This window comes from Oncorhynchus masou, chromosome 5 (assembly GCF_036934945.1).
Source record: "Oncorhynchus masou masou isolate Uvic2021 chromosome 5, UVic_Omas_1.1, whole genome shotgun sequence".
In the NCBI taxonomy this organism is placed as follows: Eukaryota; Metazoa; Chordata; class Actinopteri; order Salmoniformes; family Salmonidae; genus Oncorhynchus; species Oncorhynchus masou.
Genome location: NC_088216.1, coordinates 22,683,783 through 22,705,243, shown reverse-complemented (window position 1 = coordinate 22,705,243; position 21,461 = coordinate 22,683,783). Strand labels below are relative to the sequence as shown.

Sequence of the window (21,461 nt, the reverse complement as noted above, 5' to 3'; positions counted from 1 at the left end):
TTTCAAAGGGACAAGGGACAAATTGCCCTTGTTTATGCCAGGCTTGCCGTCCAGCAGTACCATTTCATGTCCAAGTCGGTCCATCTGCTAACTAACTATGACAGAAAACTGCGAAAGTGAAATAAACTGTAATCGAAGGAGAGCCTTTATTCGCCATTAAGTGACAGAGTACTTTTACTGTCTGGTGAATGCCCAATCTCTTGACGGGACGGTGGCTTCGCAGATGACAATGCTGCCATCTTTCTTGACAAGGGTATTTTATCAAGTGCAAATATTCTGCCTCCAATCAATTCTTCACCGCTTCGTCCGCTCTTATCATCTACAGGCGGGTCGAGGATAATGAAAAACAAACGTGGCCTCTTAAACGATGCTCATTGCTGATATTCGAGTGGTAGCGGGTGTCACATGGCACCGACGCCAAATTAAAGACGATTTACCTGTCAGTGTCAAAAGAATGGCGGTAGAACCGATCAGAAGGGGAGGTGGCATCCCATAATACCGTGAAGTCACCCTGACGCCGTGGTGACAATTGAATCAGTGCCTCTTAAGAATACCTCTCACCTGTTTGGGTTCAGGAAGGAGACTCTCAGTGACCTCGCTACCATAGAGGAAATTGTGAAAATATTCCAAAGAAATATATATTTTCTAAAATAACAAGACACAGTATAGTATCTATAACAACAGCATACAGTGTAGTATGGACAAAAACAGGATACAGTATAGTATCTACAACAACAAGATACAGTATAGTATCTACAATAATGAGATACAGTATAGTATCTACAGTAACAAGATACAGTAGCTTTAACAGGGACTTACTGTATAACATGACTGCAGTATCGTAAGATGAACTTGTAATACACAAAACTGCTTTTATCATTTCTGAACAAGTGTCGGTGACAGCAATTCACAAACGATCATATTAATCATGTAAACAATATTCATGCTCGACCTTTGTCTTGCAGCCTTTGCAGTATTTTACATACACTGTTGTAGCTGCTATTTGTTAATGACATGCCCATCACTAGAGACACACATACATATCCCCCTAATAGCTGTAGATAATGTTTTCTCCACACAGTAACATTGTGACAGACAGGAATACAGCAGTATATTGTCTAAATGCCTGCAGCAGTGAAAGTAAGTGATGGCTGATTCTGATCTGCAGTGTTGGTGCTAGGGAGAGCAGTGTGTACACTTTAGCTCCTGGCTATAGCTTCTGTAGCTGGCTGAACCAGGTGTAATGTATCAAGGTTTGTCAGACTGTGTACAGTGATGCGGTTTGCTGGCTCCTTAACGACTTCAGTGCTGATGAACCAGGAGAAACCGGAGTTGTTAGACTTTGAGTAAAGGTTTGTGCTGAAGTTTGGCTTTTTAAACACTTTTTCCACAACACGGTTGACAATGTTTTTTTCAACACTGGTTTTCCCAAAACTGTATTTTTCATTACACTGTTTTAGCACTGTAACACTTGGACAACTGTAATGAAGAAGGAATGACCTTCAAAACATCATTTTAACATGCATCAATCAATCACATTTATTTTTTAAAGCCCTTTTTACATCAGCAGTTGTCACTATGTGCTTATACAGATAGCCAGCCTAAAACCCCAAAGAGCAAACAATGCAGATGTGGAAGCACAGTGGCTATGAAAAACTCCATAGAAAGGCACAAACCTAGAGAGGAACTAGGCTCTAAGGGGTGGCTCCTCCTCTGGCTATGCTGGTTGGAGAATTTAAGAGTACATGGCCACAAAGGCTAGATCATTCTTCAAGCTGTTCAAATGTTCATAGATGACCAGCAGGGTCAAATAATATAAACAGTGGTTATAGAGGGTGCAACCGCTCAGCACCTTAGGAGTAAATGTCAGTTGGCTTTTCATAGCCGAACGTTCAGAGGTCGAGACAGCAAGTGCGTGAAAGAGAGAGAGAGAGTGAGAGAAACAGAGGATCGAAACACACATGCACACACACACACACACACACACACACTAACACACACAGTAACTTGTGGGATATAGCAATAAGAGGTCAGTTGATTGTGCAGTGCAGATCACCTCCTATTACCCTTCTCAGAGTTTTAAGAATTCCATGACACAGAGAGAAATGCTTTAATGTAGAAAAATACATTTATTTGAAACAATTTCAAAATGACAGTTTCTTAACAGTAGAAATATTGAAATAAAGATGAAACAGAACAGTACTGATGATGCATGCATTTGTGCAATGAAGAGTATTACAATGGTCTGCCCTTAGAATCATAATGCATGTGGTAAAGAGGTCAATGGAACGCAGACCGTGGGGATTAGCGCACATTCAACAAATCTGAGCTAACCAAGTAGATAGTCAAACCTGCCATGATTGATATACTGTAACAGGCCCACTAAGTGGTTACTGAAGTGTGATTTGCGTATGTTTGGCTGTTTTGGCTGCATAACATTTAGAAGTGTTCCCTTTTCAGGTTTGAAGAAGTGACTGCTAAATGCTAACTCCCGTTCGTATAAGATGGTAGCATAGCTAGCATACAGAAATCGGTGGTGGTAGTCAAAGTCGTTTTTAACTAATACGCAGTTGATGGGTCACGATGACATCCATACAGGCGTTATACTCCGATTTCCACCTCAACATGGTGTGAAATACACATATAAACAAAAGCCTAAATGTAGACAAATTCCACTGACCTCATTAATGCATCTATGTACACTAAGATTTTTAATTTCCCTTTCCCACAATCTTGTTTCCCTTTCAGATTTCATAGATAATCATATTCAACATTTGCGGCAAAAAAATAAATCAAACCAGCTCAATAGAATCTTATGTAAAGCAACGAACACAAGAGAAAACTATTCAAACGAATATTGCAGAATAAAATATCTACACCAATAAATAACCACACAAACTGTAACAAATGTAACAAAACCCTATTACTTTGCCTACAAACCTGCAGCAGTACAGAAAAATATATTTTCAAAACAGGTCTTGCCTCTGAAGGATGTCTGAAGAACAGCACTGTTGAATGATCGACGACCAAGGCAAAAATGTCAACGCATGTTTCCCGCTCATAGGGTAAAAGGAGCTTCGAGGCTCATGGGATGAAGGGTTGTAATCCACCGTTTTAATGGCCTTACATGCCAAAGGAAAGTCTTTCCGAAGAAATTCAGGCGAAATAAAAGGAATTATACATGTGGATGAACTCTGAGTGACCTTTTAGCTCAGCTCGTTCAGCTTTGTCTGCCAGTGGAGGCAGTGGAGGAGTTGCCGTAGGAACTGGAGGTGGCGGAGATGACACAAAGAAAAAACACTTTAATGTTCCCGTTATCTGTCACAACGTTAATCTTTCTTTTTAATAAGTATTGGAACAAAGCCAGCGTGACATTGAGAACATTAAAATGAGTTGTCAACAACAAACACAACAGGGACAGTCAGATGTGTGAGGATGATGCAATTATCGTACGTACCACAAAACAATGTGTTGCTTTGTTATGTCCTGTCAGGAAGAATGCCTCTGCAGATGGAGATTGATAAATCATAACAATGTTAGCATGTCGCTACAGCAACAGTTTGCTATGACAACTGCTATAACACTCTTATTAGAATGTAACACCACTCTTGTTACAATGTAACAAGGGACTATAGATACAGAAGCTCATGCTCTTTCCTTTACTACTAAACACACTTATATACACGATCATGGGAATCACTTTGCTTGTGCAACATTCTCTAAACATTCCCGCCCTTCTCTCGTCTCACTCTCCTGTGTGCCATCACGTGCTGACTCCAGGCACGGCAGTGTGGGATAGCTCGGCATGGTGAATTCGGTGCTTAATCATCCACCCATCTCCGCTTACTGCCAGTCTGGCTACACCCGCTGCCAGGGACCTGTGCGTGACTGGATCTACCTACTACTCCTGCTAGTGACAGCTTTCAGAGGACTGCATTGCACAGCAGTGGAGTGGAGGAAACTAGGTACTAGATAGCATGCACACTATTGTGTGTACAGTATTTCATTACAGTAGGGAATTCAAGTGGTGGAACTTTACTCAACATTTAGTTTCTAACTTCTAAATGAAGCTGATGAAATGTGTTGATAGTGGGATAAGACTCATATGGATGGGATGGTGGTTTAAAATCATTGTCTTGTGTAGTTTTTACTCTAGACACCTCATCAGATGAGTGGAAAGTCAACAAAGTTGTTTTGTTCCCTTCTTGTATAGAAATAATGTTTGAGAGATAATGTTTGAGGAGATTAAAATGAAACTCTATGAGAGTTGATATGTTTAACAGAAACAGAACACTCTATGAATAGATTCCAGCAAAGGACATGATCAAATACATCACTGCAAAATACCCCGAAGCTACTTGTTCTTGTCACGCTGATGGGCCTTATACAATATACTCATCAGTAATAACAACTGACATGTACAACAATGTGAGATCATCTTGATGAGTCAGACACAGATTATATCCATGGATCATAAATGGTCGATTCCACTTTTCTCGTTACATTCAAAGGGCAAACATTGGAAATAATCCCATAATGTTTATGGCAAGTTTTGTCTTTTACAAAGAGTTTAACTGTTGAGATGCAGGTAAAAATGACCAGCAATTCTGTGTTTTTGTTTTTTTAAATTTCAAGTAGGGGTGGCGTTGTGTAAACCTGGTTTGATATTTAGAAAATGATGCCCATCTCAACAGTTAAACCCTTTGTACAAGACAGATACATTGTATAGCCATAAATTAACTAAATTAATAATATGCAAGTATTTATATATACTGTATTTAAAAATGACTAAGCTCTTTTAATTAATAGAAAATGACTATTTACAACACTTGCTTATCTACAACACATACATCTCGTCCTTAATAATAACATGCACAAGTCAGGTACCTCATTAAAAACAAAGTTGGACTCATTCTATAAGTAGCATCTTTCTTCTTAACAAACTTTTAAGAACTGATGACAGGCCATGACTAGATCTCCTGTGTTCGGCATTGTACTTTTACTACAAGCGTGTCAAAAGTAAATATACATATATTATATACAGAGCGATAACAGATATCTAAAGATAATATGGTACAATTTCAATAATATTCCCTGTTAGATCGGAGACCTAGACCTAATGGCCCATACAGACAAAAACTCTTAGACCTCATGAAAACTAAAATGTTAAGAAATGTACATAACTCTCGTCATAGGTTTTGATAAAGGCTTTGAGAAAAGTCCATGAAATAAGACAATTACCGACTGAAAATTAAACCTTTCTTCATAATCCAAATTGTGTTACAGTAGGCCTATGTAGCTTATACTTGTTATTAAAACTTGTCTTATTTAGTGGATTGAGTTCCAATTTGCCGCATAGATGCTATCAGACAAGACACCCATGCACTTCAGTATAAATGAGGTCCTTAGAAAACTATTAACATTGGGGTTGTGTTTGAGAAATTACAAAATAAACCAGAAAAGAGTGAACCCTCAAAATGGCAATACTTTAAGTCTGTACACATTTGTTGCATTCCTTCCCTGGCTTTACACGCTAGTACAGTTAGGGATCTCCCTTGTGCTCTCGCAGGCATTTCCAATTCGCCCTGGGGTAGAGAGAGAAAAAAACACAACACAAGAACAACATAGGTTAGTCCACTGGTAGTGGAGGCTTTGATGTCTGTGAAACAAATACCTACCTTGACACTGATACTGCCTGTTAATTACTGGGGTTTCATTACGATGTCTTATCAAAAGCTCTTAAGCTGTTGTTTCATATGTGGGACATTAGTGGCTGACCCATTGGTTCGTTTGTTTCCTTGTTTTCTTCTGAAGATTCTCTACTCCTCCTTTTACCTAACAGTTAATTCCATGTGAAGAAACAATGTAGACTTTATAACACAATGTAGTGTATACACTGCAGGTCAAAGGTCAACATTTTATACATGGAGATATGACCCATATGTGTTTTAGTCCAATACAATTAATTTGGACAAAGTATGTGAAATATTGTTGGAAGTTCATAGTCACCAAATGAGCAATTTGCTATTCAAAAACAATGTATCAGACTATGTATGTATCTTACGTTTAACCCTGGCGTCCATCTCCTTCTCCATGACTTCTTTGGGCGTAGAGAACTCACTGAGGGTGGTCTTAGGCGTGCTGTCACTCTGGCTGACCGAACCGATCATCTCCTGCTCTTTCTCCTGGTTCACCTCCGCGTATATGTTCATCCAGGGAATTTTTCTACAGATTGGTAAATGTAGACAGACAGCAGCCATGTTACAATAGGGAATGACTATTCAATGATGGTCCGTCCCATTGGCAGCATGTATGTGACACTTTTTGTTCAGAGTTGGTATATTGACAAAACTACACTGCTCAAAAAATAAAGGGAACACTAAAATAACACATCCTAGATCCGAATGAATGAAATATTCTTATGAAATACTTTTTTTCTTTACATAGTTGAATGTGCTGACAAAATCACACAAAAATTATCAATGGAAATCAAATTTATCAACCCATGGAGGTCTGGATTTGGAGTCACACTCAAAATTAAAGTGGTAAACCACACTACAGGCTGATCCAACTTTGATGTATTGTCCTTAAAACAAGTCAGTAGTGTGTGTGGCCTCCACGTGCCTGTATGACCTCCCTACAACGTCTGGGCATGCTCCTGATGAGGTGGCGGATGGCATCCGCCAAATCCTGGACAGTCTGTGGTGCAACGTGGCGTTGGTGGATGGAGCGAGACATGATGTCCCAGATGTGCTCAATTGGATTCAGGTCTGGGGAACGGGCTGGCCAGTCCATAGCATCAATGCCTTCCTCCTGCAGGAACTGCTGACACACTCCAGCCACATGAGGTCTAGCATTGTCTTCCATTAGGAGGAACCCAGGGCCAACCTCACCAGCATATGGTCTCACAAGGGGTCTGAGGATCTCATCTTGGTACCTAATGGCAGTCAGGCTACCTCTGGCGAGCACATGGAGGGCTGTGTGGCCCCCCAAAGAAATGCCACCCCACATCATGACTGACCCACCGCCAAACCGGTCATGCTGGAAGATGTTGCAGGCAGCAGAACGTTCTCCACGGCGTCTCCAGACTGTCACGTCTGTCACATGTGCTCAGTGTGAACCTGCTTTCATCTGCGAAGAGCACAGGGCGCCAGTGTCGAAATTGCCAATCTTGGTGTTCTCTGGCAAATGCCAAACGTCCTGCACAGTGTTGGATGTGAGCACAACCCACACCTGTGGACGTCTGGCCCTCATACCACCCTCATGGAGTCTGTTTCTGACCGTTTGAGCAGACATGCACATTTCTGGCCTGCTGGAGGTAATTTTGCAAGGCTCTGGCAGTGCTCCTCCTGCTTCTCCTTGCACAAAGGCAGAGGTAGCGGTCCTGCTGCTGGGTTGTTGCCCTCCTACGGCATGCTCTGGACACTACGCTGAAAGACACAGCAAACCTTCTTGCCACAGCTCGCATTGATGTGTCATCATGGATGAGCTGCACTATCTGAGCCACTTGTGTGGGTTGTAGACCCAGTCTCATACTACCACTAGAGTGAAAGCACCGCCAGCATTCAAAAGTGACCAGAACATCAGCCAGGAAGGATAGGAACTGAGAAGTGGTCTGTGGTCACCACCTGCAGAACCACTACTTTATTAGGGGTGTCTTGCTAATTGCCTATAATTTCCACCTGTTGTCTATTCCATTTGCACAACAGCATGTGAAATTTATTGTCAATCAGTGTTGCTTCCTAAGTAGACAGTTTGATTTCACAGAAGTGTGAGTGACTTGAATTTACATTGTGTTGTTTAAGTGTTCCCTTAATTTTTTTGAGTAGTGTATATTAATCCCCCTATTATCCAGTTGGATATAGGGGGCGCCTCATGCATCCAAATCACTATACATCTGTTTACTACATCTACAGTATAAAGGAAATTTGAAAAGTTACTTCAAAGAAACGTCATTAGTTAATTGTTGGTTGATGCAGGCCCTACCAATCTGTGCATTATTAATGATGATAGCAGGTTATTCAAGCAGTGCTGCGATACAGTGTTCAAAGATATAAACATAAAGTACTGTACATACGTACCTCTTGAATTTGTAGATGAGAAACACTGCTAAACCAAGGAATACTACTGACAGGAGCATCAGCATGGCTGAACTGCTGTGTCTCGGGATAGAATCCACCAATGGTGCTGTAACAGAGGGTGGTGGAAGATGAATGTTAAACATAACAAGAAAAGACCAACACAATAAAGGCTAATCTGGGAATGCCTCGGAGATTTACTTGCTTCATTGCTAATATTGATCCTTTACTGTATAATATTGTATCACTAATAACACCCATGGAGTACAGTTGAGATATATATTTGGCTTCAAAATAGCCTGCTACAATAGGGCTACATACAGTCAATGAATATACTTTACTTGAATCAATTTGTTGATTCAAGTAAATAAATCCGGCTATGTATTATGGGTCAATCAAAGGCAATGATAGTGCATTTTTCATATCCCAAATTTAAAAGGATGTGATTGCGTGTAATTACCTTTTCTCCAACTAAAAGACATTGGCTTTAAACAAGCACAACAGCATTTATATTCAGGTGTAAACGCTAAATTGTGGTTAAAACAAGCCTTTTACAACTGTCACAAATGAAGTGCAACACAGCAACACTTACTGTGGAATAAACTGGAAGTATGTGGTGCTGATTATACTATTTATACCTCTCTCTGTGGTATGACACACAAACACACACACACTTTACGGTCCAGCACCCGCAGACCTGCTTGTGTATACCTAGTCCTTTAAGCCACAGACTGCCAGCTCAAGGCTATGTGTTCTCACTGGGATTATGTGGCTAATAGAACCGTCAGAATATGTACTATTAGACCTGTCAAACCTGGCAAATCCTCTTTCCAACCTCCACCTCCACCCTTACAGAGAAAACAACACGTGAAGAGTTCCAAAAAGTTACATTTTACGTGAAATTATGTGATTTTCCACACGTGAAATCATGTGGACTTTCCTTAAGGTCACTTCCAACTTGAACCCTCAACTCTTCCATGTGGACCCAGCTGCTGTCGTAAGTGTGGTGTTGTATGAGTAGTAGAAGGCTGGACCACTGCTCTGTATCCATTCAATACTCTCAACTGAGAATCTTTTTCCATTGTGAAAAAGGATTTGTTGTGTTGTTTTTGGGTGGACGCTGGTAAAGCATTTTAATTGCAGCCAAGAGTACACCAAACTGGTGTAATGTTGTTGATTATTTTTAGGCGATTCTGATTTTTGCATGCATTGTGAAACAAACTTCTCTTTTTTTGTCATTTTCTCAAGGACTGAAAAATAATCAACAAAATTATACTCAGTGCAACACTCATTTTGTGGTTGGATGGTTGTTCAAGACAGTGAACAGATGTTGAGCGACTTGATGGTAGATAGAAAATATCAATTGTCTCAAGGAGTTGTCCTCCTCCAATCTTTGTACACCCAAGATGGTGACAAACATATAAGGCATTCTAAATTCAAAAAAATGTGTTTGGTTTATGCTATACAAATATGAAGACGTTAGCTCCAGTAAATGACATTGCATTTATGACATCACAAAAACAAAACAAACACAAATAATGATTTATCATGCAAGTACATACAGTTAATATATGTAATTATCTTGATACTAACTTCTTTCCTTACCCAAAGTTAGCTGTGTGATGTAAACGATTACTCTTGCTCCTGGCTTTAGCTCAAACTCCACCAGATTCTGGTTCAGAGCGCTGGCAAGTATCTCAGAGATCTGTTGAAGGAGATGAAAGAAGCATCATTTAGTCAAACAATTCTCACACTTTTCAGCTCTTTAAATTCACACACAATGCATAATTAAATAGCATTTGCTGTTTCGTCATGACACCCACCACATTGGTTCAGTTGTATCAATTGTCGGACTAGGAGTATAAAATTAATGTCTGCATGTGTGTGTCATTTCAGCCATGACAATGCATTTATCCTATTGTGTGAAGGATTGGAAACAATTTGTCATACATGCCATGGCAGAATTACAATGACACTCAAAATGTCATTGTCCAATCTAACTATCCCATACCTGCTCTAGCTCCTTCTCGCTCTTTTTCCGGCCCTCTGATTGGTTCTTGTGTGGTAACAGGAAGAGCTCAGCGGCCGTTGGCACACCTGGAAACACTGCAACCAATAACTGATCCTCTGGAAAGTCTGACACCTGTTGACAATGGACAATACTGTTGCAATATGTTCATACTTGTATGGTATTCTTAGTCTACAGTTAAAAAACTGCCCTTAGATTATATACATATTTAACATATTTTGAAATCAAAGGAGAGGGAGGTGACAATGAAAAATATTTGGGCTTGACCAAGATGTGTTAATAACCAATACAACCTCCATGTAAACAATGCTACAATCTGTCACCAAACCAATAGATTACAAGTCAGCATAAATACTACTTAATTTCTTTGGTAACACTTTATTTGACACCTAGCACCATAACACGTTATGACGCGGTTTTAACCATATGTCATAACAGTTGACATAACATTGTCATTGTTATGACACATATATTTAGACAAGTTGTGACATACAGTGCTAGTCAAATGTTTGGACACACCTACTCATTCAAGGGTTTTTCATTGTAGAACAGTAGTGAATACATCAAAGCTATGAAATGACACATATGGAATCATGTAGTAACCAAAAAAATGTTAAACAAATCAAAATAGATTTTCATTTTAGATGCTTCAAAGTAGCCACCCTTTGCATTGATGACAGCTTTGCATATTTTTGGCATTCTCTCAACCAGTGTCATGAGGATGTCACATGGAATGCATTTCAATTAACAGGTGTGCTTTGTTTAAAGTTAATTTGTGGAATTTCTTTCCTTCCTAATGCGTTCGAGTCAATACGTCGTGTTGTGCCAAGGGAGGGATGGTGTACAGAAGATAGCCCTGTCATCAAGGCAAAGGGTGGCTACTTAAAAAAATCTCAAATCTCAAATATATTTTGATTTGTTTAATACTTTTTTGGTCATGACATGATTCCATATGTGCTATTTCATAGTTTTGATGTCTTCACTATAATTCTACAATGTAGAAAATAGTACAAATAAAGAAACACTGTGTCCACATTTTTGACTGGTATTGTATATTACAATATTTTATGGTTGGTTATGACATCTATGTAAGAGTGTTAAAGAGCACACAAAAAACTACCACACAAGGCAGACCAATCCCTTCTACTTGTAAATAGTATGTTATATAACATTTCTTAATTTGTCCATTTTATTAATTGTGCACACATTGATGCCAAACATGTGCCTAGCCCAATGCTCTGCCACTGATGACTGGGATGAAAACAGGAAAAGGACCAAATACCCTCTTTGGAACTTATGACTGGCGGTTATGTATGTAATAGGCCTATCTGGCTTATACCCTTACAACAACAGAAATGTTCCAGATTTTGGAATCAAACTTAGTTTGTTCACAACATTATATGCATATATATGTTGCGGTACCACTAGGGGGAGACATTCAAACTGTTAACTGCAGTTCGAGCCTCATACATTGGAAGAAGAGAAGCAGGAAGGGAAGCCCAGTGGAAACATGGAGAAAGGAAAAAGGAAACTTCTTGGCAGGGGAAAAAAAATAAAAAAATAATACAATTTAGAGATACAGTGGGGCAAAAAAAGTATTTAGTCAGCCACCAATTGTGCAAGTTCTCCCACTTACAAAGATGAGAGAGGCCTGTACTTTTCATCATAGGTACACTTCAACTATGACAGACAAAATGAGAATTTTTTTCTCCAGAAAATCACATTGTAGGATTTTTTATGAATTTATTTGCAAATTATGGTGGAAAATAAGTATTTGGTCACCTACAAACAAGCAAGATTTCTGGCTCTCACAGACCTTCTTTAAGAGGCTCCTCTGTCCTCCACTTGTTACCTGTATTAATGGCACCTGTTTTAACTTGTTATCAGTATAAAATACACCTGTCCACCATAATTTGCAAATAAATGTATTAAAAATCCTACAATGTGATTTTCTGGATTTTTTTTCTCATTTTGTCTGTCATAGTTGAAGTGTACCTATGATGAAAATTACAGGCCTCTCTCATCTTTTTAAGTGGGAGAAATTTCGCAATTGGTGGCTGACTAAATACTTTTTTGCCCCACTGTAAATCCTTTGATGTTGTTGTTGTACTGAATTCTTTACAATCATGTAATTTTCCTCATATAACTTATGGAAAATACACATTATAAATCCTGTGTTACTCTACTTGGACTAAGAAAATACACTTTATGACACTGTCAAGAAGCATTATGACCATCCTTTGTCACTTTACTTGGACTAAGAAAATGTACTTTGACACTCAAGAAGCATTATGACCATCATAATGATATAAACCAGATAGGTCTATCATGTACATGCCCTTATGTCAGTCATCAGTCACAAAGAGGGTGTCTTGGCCTACTTCTGAAATCTGCTCCTGCATTCATCCCAGTCCAGAGCAACAGTGCATTGGGGTAGGTACATGTCTGACATCAATGTGTGGGCAATTTTAGAAAATGCATATATATATGGTTTGCTTTGTGTGGTGGGTTTTGTGGGTTGTGACACTCTTGTGTAGATGTCATAACCAGCCTTAAAATAACACAATGTCGCAACAGTTTAAGACAAGTTGTTTTTATCTTTAATGACAAACTATGACATGACTATGACTGTGACATAACATGATATGATCCTTGGTGTTAAATAAAGTGTTGAACTTTTTTTCAATCCAAATTCAACCTCCATGTTTTTGCAAAAAGTGTATTTCTTTCTTGATGAGAAGAGTATGTCTTGCAAAACAACTGTTTTTCCATGACTTCAAAATAGCTACTACTAAATGATTTTCTTCGTAATGTCCTTTATCCACTTTAGATGACCAGCTAGGCACAGGGTTCCAACCAGAAATCAGTGTTCATTTAAAAATCCACTCATGTTTGTATGGGTACTCTATTTGGCTACTGGCGGACAATGGAGTGGCGTAGTCGGAGAGTCACATACACTTGATGCACATCAATTATCAAGCCTTAAAATCACTATTTGAGTAGAAAAGTAGTGGACAAATATAGAGCAAAGGAATTACATGCAATGAGGGGAAAGAGGTATGGAATGGGAGAGGGAATGGGAGATGGAAGGGGATAGGATACAATAGCACCTGTAAAAATCAATACACTCAGCACAAATGTTCTTTTTGCGATCACTCATTACTCTAAAAATCCTTTGGGCTCTGTGTGCTTAGGTAGCGCTGGCATTTTGTGCCCCCAAAACTCATTTTCTGGAGTGAAAAATCTGATCTGGGTTAAGGGAGGAGAGTGGTTGAGTCAGACAGTCAGATGAGTGAGTGTTTTGGAGGGAACTTTGTCCATGCCCAAATTTGGCTGAAAAACCACCTTTTCAAAACTGTATCTTGTCACTTTAATATTTTGACAGCAAACACATTTGGAGCGGCTTCCTCACAATCTTACTGTATGCAAAGCTAAATAAATAAGATGAGAAACAGTGGTTTATTATTAATTACTATTGTAAACATACCAAGACGTGGATTCTGTTTCTCATTCGTCATGAACTTGACAATATTGGGTTATACTATTTTCATAACCCCTACCATAGTGCATTATTTCCAACAATGTTGTTATAAATATGTTATGATGATTCACCTATATCTATGATTGTATTCTGTGAAGTCAAGTACAGTCGTTACCCGGGGGGGGGGGGGAGTGCCCTCTCTTAGGGGAAAAAAATAGGACATGTTAAACTCTTTCACCACACTGATAGATGCATTAACAGCTGGTGGTGAAACCAGGGGGGCTTCCGCGAAACATAGAAAATTATATGAATTTGCCGACAGTCTGGAACTTGAGAGTGAGCCTTCGGCATCTTCCATGTTCCACAGGGGGAGGAAAGAAGAAGCCAGAGAAAGCGGAGATGGAATGATTCTGGAAAATAACTTGAAATAGCCTCTATTACTGAACTCCCCATTCAAACCTCTATTAGGCATTGGGTTGGAATCAGCTGAGGAGCAACAGTGTAGCCCTGCCTGACTCTCACTATTGTCAACCGTCGAGCTGTACTGTAGTACGGCAATACTGCAGTTTAATGGACCCGGACTTTAATTGCAATTTTGCTGAACCTTCTCCTCATTGTGGGGAGTTGTTTACCTTGACCTTGAGGGTGAACTGAACGTGAACCGCAGAAAATTCCCAAAAAGTAAATGAAGGTAAAAATTCTAATAACACTTTGTATGACGATTTCTGCACAATATCTAGGCTATGAACCCTATGTCAACGCTAGCAGTACATGGATAAATAGGCCTTAAGATTGCTGTAAATCCCTATTGAGGCTAGCAATTAATAGCCCAAGCTAGATATATAACTTTAACTGAGTGTGCCCCGCTGTTTAACACAATTCAAATGATTGGTGCTATACTATACTGCCATGATCATAGTATGTGGCTCCCAGAATTCCAGGTGATAAGGTGCACTTTATCCCTCACAAAGCTTCACCCTGTCCTCCATCACAGTAGCTCCCTCCACTGGCTCTCAGACTAACTCGCCTGAGGCGCCTCTCATGTCAAATCAACTGTGGAGTTGGTGAAAACACAGAGAGACCACAATTCTCACACTAAAGGCCTAAACCAACACACAAAGTGGAAGAACAACACACTTAAATATGACATATCAGCGCTAGCTCTCCTCCACAGATACTATGCACATCCAATGTCACGGTAATGCCTAGATCTCCTTCATTCCAGGCTAATTCCCGAAGAATGCATTTCATTGCTCCAACTTCTGTTTGTGCTAATAAAGCTGCCTCGAGGGGGGAAGAAGAAGCCGAGACTCTCGCACCTGTGTGATAACGAATCATAGGACAGCCCGAGGGTGAATGCCAAAGCGTCTGAGAGGATAGGAAGAGACAAGAGAGAGAGAAATGGAAGGAATTCACACTTACTTGGAGCAGAGCCTTCTTAATGACTCTCCCCACATCCTGTCTCCACTCGGGGACATCAGGGTTGTACTCGTCCAGGTTAGGGGAGAAAGATAAAAGCAGAGATTTGAAGAACTCTGTCAGAAAGAGAGAGAGAGACCCAGGGGAGAAACAGAAACAGAGCGTTAATTCAACTCCTGATCTCGTTGCATTATTCTCAAGGTATCCTGTCCATTCCCCACTGTCCTTCCTTCTGGTTGTGTCCCTCTAACTGTCTTCTGATGGGTGGGAAAGCTGACAGAGATGTTGGTGTGTGTGCGTACAGTATGCATGTGCTCATGTTTTGACAAGAGGAGTTGATTGCTTGCACAAGTGATTTCTTAGATAATTGGGGAAATGTCCCCTTTCGCATATCCTGACATATCCAAATGTAAAGTATCCTCAAACGTTGCATACCAAGTCAGATGCCTGCTAGATGTGCAAATTAGCATTACATCAAGCAGAATAATTTGATTATGGTGATCCGAGAGAGAGAGAGAGAGAGAGAGAGAGAGAGAGAGAGAGAGTACTGATCCTTACCTTGGACTGCTATCATCTTAGTGTCTTGCAGTATGGTGTTGGCTGAAGACACTTGGACCGTAACCGTGTTCATTCCCTCGCTGGTAAAGGTATACGAGATGCTCCCATCTAAGCTGATCACCGGCTGGAGGAAGAAGGAACATGGACAAAATGGATGATCACACTTTGATCAGGTAATAATCCCTTCACCCAAAACATTTACCTAAATCCCCGGATGAAACAAACCCATTTCAGATGACTACAACTTCTCCTTGAATTTCTCACTAAGAGTAGTTGGAGCTTCTGACTTGAGTAAAACCCTACAAAAAACATCCTCCACATAAGACCTAGAACCAATGCAGCTGAGGTCATAACTCATGACAAACTAATAAGATCAGAGACTGCTCTGCCTCTATCACCGTCGTCTTCCACAATAGAAGAGGTCAATGTATGTAATACCATAGACATCATGTATAACCCATATATACATCAGTGGAGGCTACTGAAGGGAGGACAGCTCATAATAATGGCTGAAGTGAAATGGAACTGGAATGGAAACAATGTCTTTGAAGTGTTCGATGCTGTTCCATTTATTCTGTTCCAGCCATTACATTAAGCCTGTCCTCTGATTTAGTTACAGTGACACCAGCCACCACTGCAGTACATGTACACTATATAGCATTATAAGGTAAGACCCCTTTTGAATAGTGTCAGTTTACCTCTACTAATGTTGTAGAGCCGGTAACCCACATATACTGAATACTAGACACAACACTGGAGTCCCACAGGGCTCAGGTTATAGGCCCTCTTCCCTGTAGACTAAGTGTTTTAAGTCTAGTTTACCTCAGTGCTGTTCCCCAGCCACCAGAAGTAGGTGAGGGTCCTAGAGTGGATGGGCCAGACCACTGCTGTTAGGTTTACTTCCTTGTTCTTGATGGCCACAAATGGAGCCAGCAACTGGACATGTTCCACAGGACCTGATACAAACACAGAGGGTGATTCATATTCAGTATGGGATGATTCAGACTCAGTACTGGATAATACAGACTCAGTATTGGATGATTCAGACTCAGTATTGGATGATTCAGACTCAGTATTGGATGATTCAGACTCAGTATTGGATGATTCAGACTCAGTATTGGATGATTCAGACTCAGTATTGGATGATTCAGACTCAGTATTGGATGATTCACACTCAGTATTGGATGATTCAGACTCAGTATTGGATGATTCAGACTCAGTATTGGATGATTCAGACTCAGTATTGGATGATTCAGACTCAGTATTGGATGATTCAGACTCAGTATTGGATGATTCAGACTCAGTATTGGATGATTCACACTCAGTATTGAATGATTCAGACTCAGTATTGGATGATTCAGACTCAGTATTGGATGATTCAGACTCAGTATTGGCTGATTCAGACTCAGTATTGGATGATTCCATATATGATTGTAATTACATGGACATTGCTTGAGACTGCCTAACTACACAATATGAAAATCACTCGCACATCAAAATATTATTTTTTGATTATTTTTTGTTTTAATATATGAAAAGCACTGGCACATCCGAAGATCATTTTTTACAGCTGTGTGGGAAAAAAAAGAAATAGAAACCTTCTGAAATGAAGAATTAGAGAAAATAAGATCTCCCACACCGCTTTCCAGTATCACTTATCATTATCACTGGAGTAGTGTGTGGGATCTTCTTTTCAATAAGACTACTTTAGATGAAAATGGAAGGTGAATGAAATCTTCCTCAAAAAATGTCATTAACTATCATAACGTTCTATAGTTTTGATGGAATTTAGTTGAAGAACAAGACTTATTCTCGACTTAAAACACGTTGACGTTATCATGTTTTTGACGTGATACCTTGTGAGTAATACTGTTGTCTGACATGCTGAGACCATAATGGGAGTTGACGTGGGTGTACGTGGCATTATCGTGATCTAAGTGGTGAAGGTTCCTGTAGGAGAGAGATATAACAAGGTATTTTAACAGTAAAACTCCTGCTGACAGTGGTGTGACTTGGCGTTCTGGTGTGTACTGTACGTCTCCGCCTGGGCTTCTGTTAACTCTTATCCTCTTTAACTGAGACTAATCTTTATCCTAGCTTTCAAACGCATGCTGTGTATGTATGTGTGTGTGTTAGTGTCTGTGTGTGTCTGTGTCTGTGTCTGTGTCTGTGTCTGTGTGTCTGTGTGTGTGTTTGTGTGTGATGTGTGTGACAGAGAGAGAAAGTGTGCGTATCTGTGTGTCTCCCCCTTTTAAGTTTGTGTCTATGCGGATGTGCATGTGTGTGTTGTGTGTGTGATGTGAGTCATTTGGTCAGGCTCCCTAAACTGTGTCTAGTGTTAAAAATATTCCAATTTGAAATATGTGGTGGCATCGTGATTGGCACATTGCTAAAAGCATTATCTGCACACTCTCTCCTCTGTAAATTCCCTCAAAATGTGCCAAACAGCCTCCCGAGTGGCACAATGGTGTAAGGCACTGCATCGCAGTGCTTGATGCGTCACTACAGACCCGGATTCGATCCAGACTTTATCACAGCCGGCCGGGTCAGGGAGACCATGAGGTGCCGCACAATTGGCACAGAGTTGCTCGGGTTAGGGGAAGGTTTGGCTGACAAGGATATCCTTGTCCCATCGGGCTCTAGAGACTCCTTGTGGCAGAAAGGTTGTCTGCAATTTGACTTCAATCGCCAGGTGTTTTGTTTCCTCCGACACATTGGTGCGGTTGGCTTCCAGGTTAAGTGAGAAGTGTGTCAAGAAGCAGTGCGGCTTGGCAGGGTCTTATTTCAAAGAACGCATGGCTCGCCACCTTCACCTCTCCCGAGTCCGTATGGGAGTTGCAGCGATGAGACAAGACTGTAACTACCAATTGGATATCATGAAATTGGGGAGAAAAAAGGGTAAAAGTACAAAAAATATATAATCATTTGTACCAAACCAGGAAAAAACACCAGCAGAATCAATGACATCAATAATATCAAAGTACACTGACTGAAAGTGACGTGGCGACCAGAGACAATATTTAAATGGCACCTTCACTAATTGACGAAAGCCTCGCTTTTCAAATCAAGAGACAAGGCGGCAATTCAAACACTGCACCTCAAAGTGCTGGATAATTCTTGAAGCCTTTTAGACATAAGCATGTTATATTTGTCACTATTATTTACTTGTTCATTACAAGATGAAAAGAGAGGGCATCAAAGTGCTGTACTATGTTGAAAGCATTCTGGTACTTTGCCTTTAACTGGCTCCATTGTACACTGCTGTATATTTAGTAATGTGGTTATTTACAGAGGAATATGAGGCAGAGATATTCAGTTATGATCCTTGAGAACCACAGCACTGTTGTTTTCCATTCTTTCCCTCCAATCATGGACTGATTCAGACCTGGGTCACCAGGTGAGCGACCACTCTGGCCAATCAATGGCCGACGTCACAGTAACTGATCAATTATCTACCAGGTACAGTACAAACTAAAACCAGAAGTACTTCATTCCTCGATGGCGGGAATTGAATGTTCCTGTCAAAATAGATGAATGTATAGAGGTGACATACACGTAACATGAAGGTACAACGTGGAAGTATCAAATCCCAGGGTGTTTTCCGCCAAGGCAGAGACACGGAATATCCCAGCCATCTTGTAAACATGCCTGATACCCTCTTCGATCCAGCTCAGGTTGGAGTAGGAGACTGCCGTGCCATCTCCAAAATCCAGTTGGATGTTGGTTCTCATTGAGTCCCCCTGGAAAACAAGTAAAGTCTCAAGTGAGGACGACAGATGAAAGAAAGACAGAAAAGACAGAAATAAAGACAAAAAAAATAAAATAAGATATTCATCGTTATAAAAAATATATATGTAACAATTCCATTGTATTTCAGAGCCCAGCTAGATAGTTGTACTTTTGTTTATTCTAGACTTAAATACATGTCATTGTTTTATGGCGGCAGGTAGCCTAGTTGTTAGAGTGTTGGGCCAGTAACCAAAAGTTTGCTAGATCGAATCCCGAGCTGACAAAGTAAAATGATGTCATTCTGGCCCTGAATAAGGCAGTTAAACCACTTTTGCCTGGTAGGCCGTCATTATAAATAAGATTTCTTCTTAACTGACTTGCCTAGTTAAATAAATGTTTTAAAAAATGGGGTTCAATACAATGCCTCAAATCCACAGTACCATTCAGTAAGCATGCATGGGCCCAGGCAGGACATCATTGTCTGTCTGTTTCTATCAGAAGTCCAACAGATTGTGTTGTGACACCTCTACATCAGTGTGCAACCTGAGTCTGACATGAGTCCATGTGGTGAGTGTGTGTGTGATGGAGAGAGAACCACAGGGAGGACGAAGCAGTGTTGTAATCAAGAGACAGTAGGGTGGCAGGTACACTAGTCAACAGACTGCTGGCCTACATTCGCAGTCAGCACAAGCCCAACATTGGGGTTGCATCATATTCTGCCCCACTGTGAGAGGAGTGTGTTTGCCTGTTACCTAAAATGAGGTGTGTGTGTCTCTCTCTCCTTATTCACTATCCGTTTTATTTATTTTCAAGCACAGCAGAGTATGAAAACAGGAGAAGGCTTCTGGGGGTATATTTCACACCATTGTACACTGAAAATGATAAACTATGGATAAGCCAAATAAAGAAAGGCAGAATAGAATGGAAGAAAAGGGATAACAGTATCAGCTACTGTGTGGAACTGTAGTGGCGCCGATGTCATTCGGGATTCTGTTGGTGTCCTCTGTTCACTTTCTCTGGACACTTCTAGTTCTCTATTGAGGTGTCCTGGGATCACTCCCTAATCTGCATGAGACTGATGCTGGCCTGCTGGCTAAATGACAAGCTTTGTGTCCGTGGCTCCATGTGTGACTCAGAGGGCCTCCATATCCAAAATGCGTAATAGGGTAAGAGTCATGGTCTGGACAGCAGTACTGGTTGACAATAATGGGTTGTGTTAGTTCAGGTCCAACACAGCAGGACTGTGTAAAGGAGTCTTGTTCAGGTGAATGTCAGCACACAAAGGATGGTATAAACGGTGTGAAGTCAGTGCTGTCATGCTGATGGTGTGTCATACCTGGGTTCAAATAGTTTTCGCTTTCTATAAAATGCTTTGAGCGTTTGATTGAGCCTGCCTGGAGAGCAAGATGGATGGATTTGCTCCTTTGGGACTATTCCAGTGGTTCTTGTTGGTGTACACATGACATGCTATAAGGTAGCTAATGATGGGTAATTCTGTTTGGTGTACACATGACATGCTATAAGGTCACTTTGTGATAATGAAACCTTGACGTGTGACACTACAGATCTCATCCCGCTCTCAAAACATCAAACTTTCTTCCACCTCCCTCCTTAATTTTTATTTTTCTGAACCGCCATGTTCACTACCCAGCAGTACCACAAATTAAATATTTAGGCCCATTTGCTCTCCCCAAGAAATTCTACCATCTTGGGCTTCATGAAAATAAATTAAAGTCTGAATTCAACAGGAGCGAAGGATTTTCCTAATGCATAAGACCCGACACCATTAAGATTCTTCATCTCCATTAGTCTCCTTTGATAGTTGTTTTTAATTATTTTGGGACTGAAATTTTTATAAAATACATTTCATCAACTTTTTGACCACATGGCATATGTCTCTCTTATAATAGGAGGCCTCTCTTTGTCACACCCTGACCTTAGAGAGCTGTTTTATTTCTCTATTTGGTTAGGTCAGGGTGTGATGTGGGGTGGCCATTCTATGTTCTATTTTCTATGTTTTGTATTTCTTTGTTTTGGTTGGGTATGGTTCTCAATCAGGGACAGCTGTCTATTGTTGTCTCTTATTTGGAACCATACTTAGGCAGCTCCTTTTCCCACCTGTCATTGTGGGTAGTTATCTTTGTTAGGGGCACTAAAGCCCTGTTAA

The 21,461-nt window shown here is 40.4% G+C and overlaps 1 protein-coding gene across 1 annotated transcript in view; it reads right to left on the bottom strand.

Annotated features, from left to right (window-relative positions):
• Positions 1 to 2,104: 2,104 nt before the first annotated feature.
• LOC135537176 (VPS10 domain-containing receptor SorCS3-like) overlaps positions 2,105 to 21,461 on the bottom strand; it is a 225,431-nt gene continuing 206,074 nt past the window's right edge. Inside the window, exons 19-27 of the mRNA XM_064963385.1 lie at positions 19,119 to 19,305; positions 16,388 to 16,521; positions 15,566 to 15,689; positions 15,011 to 15,123; positions 10,090 to 10,221; positions 9,684 to 9,783; positions 8,082 to 8,187; positions 6,065 to 6,225; positions 2,105 to 5,585 (exon numbers count right to left, since the gene is read on the bottom strand). Coding sequence (XP_064819457.1) covers positions 5,527 to 5,585; positions 6,065 to 6,225; positions 8,082 to 8,187; positions 9,684 to 9,783; positions 10,090 to 10,221; positions 15,011 to 15,123; positions 15,566 to 15,689; positions 16,388 to 16,521; positions 19,119 to 19,305 — 1,116 coding nt within the window. The 3' untranslated portion in view covers positions 2,105 to 5,526. The remainder of the gene's footprint in view (positions 5,586 to 6,064; positions 6,226 to 8,081; positions 8,188 to 9,683; positions 9,784 to 10,089; positions 10,222 to 15,010; positions 15,124 to 15,565; positions 15,690 to 16,387; positions 16,522 to 19,118; positions 19,306 to 21,461) is intronic.